Consider the following 5,215-nt stretch of genomic DNA (forward strand, 5'->3'; position numbering starts at 1 on the left):
CAAACACGTGATGTTCAAAATAGTTTGCTAATTGTCTACGCGTGCTTACCCCCTTTCTTAAGCTTCCAACCACATTTGTCGTGAGATGATACGTGGTGGAGAGCTTGGAAGCAATCTTGGTGGCACGACGCTCCAATTCCTCCTCGGGGGTGACACGAGGAGTGGTCACTTGATCATCTTGAGCACCGTCTTGAGCTTGTTCTTGATCTCGAAGAAGCTCTTGATCTTGAACTTGCTCGGAGGAGAGAGCTTGACCTTGGACATCACTTGATGTTACAACACCATCTTGAGATTGACCTTGCCCTTGGTCTTATTCTTGAGGTTGAGGGCCTTCACTTTGTTCTTTGGAAGCGTGTGGGCCTTGGGTTGGTGATGGCTCCACTTGAGTGGAGCATTATCCTTCTTCTTCGGCCACAAGGGGTTCCTCAATGGGTATGATAAATCCAACACCCATTCTTCTTATGGCTTGGGGAGGAATTTCATCACCTACATCACAAGTGCCACTTTGCTCCACTTGGGAGCCGTTATTCTCATCAAACTCCACGTTACATGTCTCCTCAATAAGTCCCGTGGACTTATTAAGAACACGGTAAGCATGGGAGTTTGTAGCATAACCAACAAATATTCCCTCATGAGCTCTAGCCTCAAATTTAGACAAACGAAACCTTTCTTGAGAATGAAACACTTACACCCGAACACCCGAAAGTACTTGAGGTTGGGCTTGTTCTCGGTGAGTATCTCATATGGAGTCTTGTTCAAGCCTTTGAGGAGGTAGAGCCGATTTGATGCATGACACGCGGTGTTGATGGCTTCGGCCCAAAAGTTGGAATGTTAGAATGCGAGATTTTCTGAACCATATACAAGGTAATGATTTGGGTGCGGAATAGATTGATCACCATGCCGACTTACTCTTATTATTCGCTCTTGCTATGTGGGATGGTAAATCTAGAGTGACTTACCTATAATTGAGAGACGACGATGTTAAGCCTAAAACTTAGAATGGTAGCACATTTGACCCTTGTACAAGGCAGTCGCTGCCAATAGTAGGTTATACGGTGAGGCTTAACCAAGACCGCCTTCTATAGGAACCTCGAAGGAATTATCCTTCTTGACCACCATGAGATTATTGATATTTGTTTAGTACTTGGGCAAGACCTGTCAACCATGAAGGTTGAGTTAATGGAAGACCACTCTTTTGATATGGAATTCAAGAAGATCTCAATGGAGTGAAGTGCATACACATGAAGGATATTATCGAAGGAGTAAGATTATTGAAGACCCAATGACTCTGATTCTAAGGGTGGTAGCACCCCGGACTCGTGAATGGAAAACTGGTATATAAGGAGCACCCCGACCCTAGCCTTTCCTTTCTAGCCTCTTCGAATCTCGAGGGCGAGATTCATTTTAAGGGTGGTAGATTTGTAACATCCCAAAATTTACAATTTGGGAATGTTAATTATTTAAATAGTATTAATTAAAAACTTGCTTGTGTTCCTTCTTATTAGTTAATTTGACTAGGATTTGAAACTTCTGGAGTTTTAAATGAATATTAAACGAGAGGGAATAAAAGGACTTTCCCAATTATTCATTTGGACCTTATTTTGGGTTCGAGAATATTCTCAATTCAAATGTGAGAGAGGATGACATGAATTCCTCAAAGAATGATATTGGTGAAAAAATTAATATTCTCTTATCTTGGTTTCAACATTTAAAACAAATCAAATAAAAAAATTGAGAGAAGGTAATATGACTATTTCAACACAAAAGTGTTGGAAATGATTTAAATGTTATTAGCATTTTTCTTCGGAGTTCAAAAGTATTTCGTGGAATTGTAAGTGTCAAGTAAAGGTTTATAAAAATATATATTATATACGTGCTTTGGACTGGAAAAATGTTCACTAGGCTCTATATAACTATATTTGTATCTGTGGTTGTTCTAGTATTTTTTCACAAAATGATTTGGATAATTTATATGGAGCCAAAGCCATTTTTGTAATTTCGTAAATAGGAAATCCCTGAACCTCGCTCGGGCAAGCGCACAGCGACCACAGCGCAGCTGGCCTAGCATCGCCAGCAGGCCAGACCCACTCCGGCCCAGGCCATCAGCGCACAGCACAGCCGCGCACGTGCATGTCAGCGCTGACACCAGCATCGCCCCCACCTGTCTGCCTCTCTACTCCCTCTCTTCCTATGACAGCGGGACCCGCCCGTTATCTCCTACCTCCGCTCGGACTCCCGATCCATCACGACAGAGCCACCGCGGCTGGAACCAACGCCGCGATTCATGCGACCCCTTGCTCCCTTCTCCAATCTGTGGCCACAGGGAGACTCCTCTGGAACCTCTCGTCTGATTACCAACATCGCCACAAGAGAAACGCCCCGATCTTGTGCTCGCGGACCTCGAGGAGATCCACCGCCCGGAGCAACTCCGGCGGCTTATTCCGTCGATTTTGGTAAACCCCGCCCCTATCCATGTCTTCCATCCTCTCTGCCTTGCGCGACTGCACCCTCCTCATCTCTTGATTCGTCCAGGACCCTACCAAATCGAGCCCCTGGACCTCATCCCGAAGCTCACCGGCGACCATCCCATCTCCAGCCGCACGCCCTCGTCACTACTGGACGCCTTGGAACACTCCGTGGAGTCCTTTGACTTCACCGTGCTGATACACATCCGCCAGTGTGATTCCCGAGCCTCGTGGACCACTGGAGCCGACGCCATCGTCAACCACAGCCGCACCACCGCCGTGTTCTTCTTCTCCGGCGAAGATTCTGGTGAGCAAGTGTTCTCTGTGAAAACCTAGCCTCAATTAAGTCATGACCGCTGATGGCCACTTAATCTAACGGCTCATCGGAGCCCATCCCGCGAACAAGCAATCATGTGCTGCCTCGTGTAATTTCATTTCGTATTAATTTCTTTTCCAGCCGAAGTTGTTTCTGTACTTTTGCAGAATGACCCCTAGAACTTCACAGTGTTATAACTATTCAACGGTAGCTTCGATTGAGGAGAAACTTTTTGCAGAGTGATCCTCATAAGACCATCTTTCTGTTTATATCATTAGTTTCAACTTTTGAACATTTCAAATTTGACCAATTCAAATTTGAACTCATACCTTCATTTGAACATATTGGGAGAACCATGACACCTTTCCAATTGATTCTTTTTGCATTTGAAAACTTGTATCATGTACTTGTTGATGATATTATGTATACTCAAAATTTCAAATACTTTTGACCTGTTTTGAATTTAAATTTAATTCAAACCTCATTCCACTATAACTTGCGTTGTAGTGTTCCTATTCCATCGAATCTTTTACAAATGAATTCTTATGTCATATGTGATCATTTAAACACCATGTGTGTTCCTCGTTATACCATTGACCCTGTTCCATACTATCTCATATATACTCTTGTATAACAATATTTCATCGTTCATTAACTCTTTTGATTTCATTCCTTCACCCTGTCATTGTATAGCACCATCGAGACGCTATATTATATATTAAGCCTATTTATATTATACTTGTCAACCTTGCCACATTTGTTTTGTGGTTCTTTTGGTTCTTCTATATGGCATGGTTATTGATTTGAATTATTTCGTTTGCGATAGATTGTTCGGAGCGTGACGAATAGAGTTATCAGAAATTGTGAGTGCGACGATCTTCATCAAATATACCAGGCAAGTTACACCTTGATCATCCTTCAACCTAGTGTTTTTTCTATGCATGTAGTTCTATATCACATTACTATATTATGCACGTGTAGGAATATGCTATTGCTATTGAGATGCAGCTAGTATGGCCTTATTATAGAACGTGGTAGTGTATTTTTGCTATGACATGTAGATGGGGATTTGTTTGTGTATTCATCGAGATTATGGACGGACAGGGTTGCATCATGGTTTCTTGTTCCTTTTCTAAGGACATGGACCATGGCTAAGTGCACCCAAACGGTATTGCTGGGTGGTTTCAAGAACATCATGGTTTATACCCTCTGAATGTAAGTGGGTGTCGTCTAGGCTCAAAAAGATCAGACAGACTTAGTGACTAGTAGCTTCCATGTACAACCACTGGCTAATATGGGCTCTGGCTTAGTTGATCAGTTGTGGAGACCTTACCTAGATGTGCCAGCAGATGTAGCTATGATAGTTGGGATGGGCCTCCTGTGGGACTAGGCAACTGCTTCTGGAAGACTTTGTACCAATCTTCGGGTTGAGTCCAGTGGATAAAGTGTACAGACCTCTGAAGTGTGTATAAACTAATCATGATTAGTCGTGTCCCCGGTTATGGACAAATTTGAGGGACTATGCCATTACAGTTGTTGGATGATCTTGACAGATGTGACACTTAATAATATTTGTGGGAAACTTAATAAAGGGTAGGTTGGAGTTGATTTTGCCAACTCAACCTTGTGTATATAATTGTAGAAATAAAAGAACTAAATAAAAATCTGACTATTAGGTAGTCATGAGGACAAAATCAGCTTTTTGCAAAATAAACCCCAAGCCTTCCTTTTGTTATACTATGCATATACATGTAGGTTTGCTTTATTATTACTCGTGTGTAACTTGCCAATACATTCAAAGTATTAACCCTTCGTAGCTGCAACGTTTCATGTTGCAGATTTAATACGATGAGTGAGTGATACGATGTAGGGTTACGATGTCTATACTTGACATTTGCCTGTGGTGTTGATGGACTTCATGGAGATTTTATTTGCTTTTCTACTGCATTTTGTTTGTATGCTAACTTAAGTTATGAAGGTATGTATTAAATTAAATTCTAGATCTACGATGTAATATTATGACATGTGGTTTTATTTTGATATTACATCTTGTACTGTGTGTGCTAGTTATTGACCCAGGGACTAGCAGAGTGAGCACAGAGACATCGAATCTCATCAGGTTTGGGTCGTTATAGTTGATGTCATTCCATGCTAGCATGTCAAGTTTCATAAATTTCAGACACGTTCTTGATTCACTAGAATTTAAAAACCATGTATTTCAATGTTAGCGACCGAGCGACGGTGGCAAGGTTTTTGAAATTCATTCTCATTTCTTGGATGGGACTTAAGCAAGCAATCAAGTACACACATTTCAATTTTAAACCCATTTATATGCACTGGAGCATGTGCATGTAGTTCGGATTTGAATTATGCTCATAAATGCATATAAAACTCAGTTATTGTATACAAATCTCCAAGTAAACCCCGAAAAATC

At 41.6% G+C, this 5,215-nt stretch overlaps 1 protein-coding gene across 1 annotated transcript; it reads left to right on the forward strand.

Annotated features, from left to right (window-relative positions):
- Positions 1–2,179: 2,179 nt before the first annotated feature.
- Positions 2,180–4,601, forward strand: LOC125555844 (uncharacterized). The gene is made up of 3 exons (XM_087525782.1): positions 2,180–2,453; positions 2,533–2,772; positions 3,631–4,601. Exons 1-3 carry the CDS (start codon positions 2,285–2,287, stop codon positions 3,690–3,692), a joined length of 471 nt encoding a protein of 156 aa, XP_087381908.1. The 5' UTR covers positions 2,180–2,284; the 3' UTR covers positions 3,693–4,601.
- The last annotated feature ends 614 nt before the right edge of the window (positions 4,602–5,215 follow it).

The sequence above is a fragment of the Triticum urartu genome, chromosome 5A, assembly GCF_056163025.1.
Source record: "Triticum urartu cultivar PI428250 chromosome 5A, HENAU_Tu73, whole genome shotgun sequence".
Taxonomy (NCBI): Eukaryota; Viridiplantae; Streptophyta; class Magnoliopsida; order Poales; family Poaceae; genus Triticum; species Triticum urartu.

Coding starts and splice junctions, on each gene's coding strand:
- LOC125555844 (XM_087525782.1), top strand. CDS start 2,285: ATGCGACCCCTTGCTCCCTTCTCCAATCTGTGGCCACAGGGAGACTCC. Junction 2,454..2,532: donor GGCTTATTCCGTCGATTTTG/GTAAACCCCGCC, acceptor TGATTCGTCCAG/GACCCTACCAAATCGAGCCC. Junction 2,773..3,630: donor CTTCTCCGGCGAAGATTCTG/GTGAGCAAGTGT, acceptor CGTGACGAATAG/AGTTATCAGAAATTGTGAGT.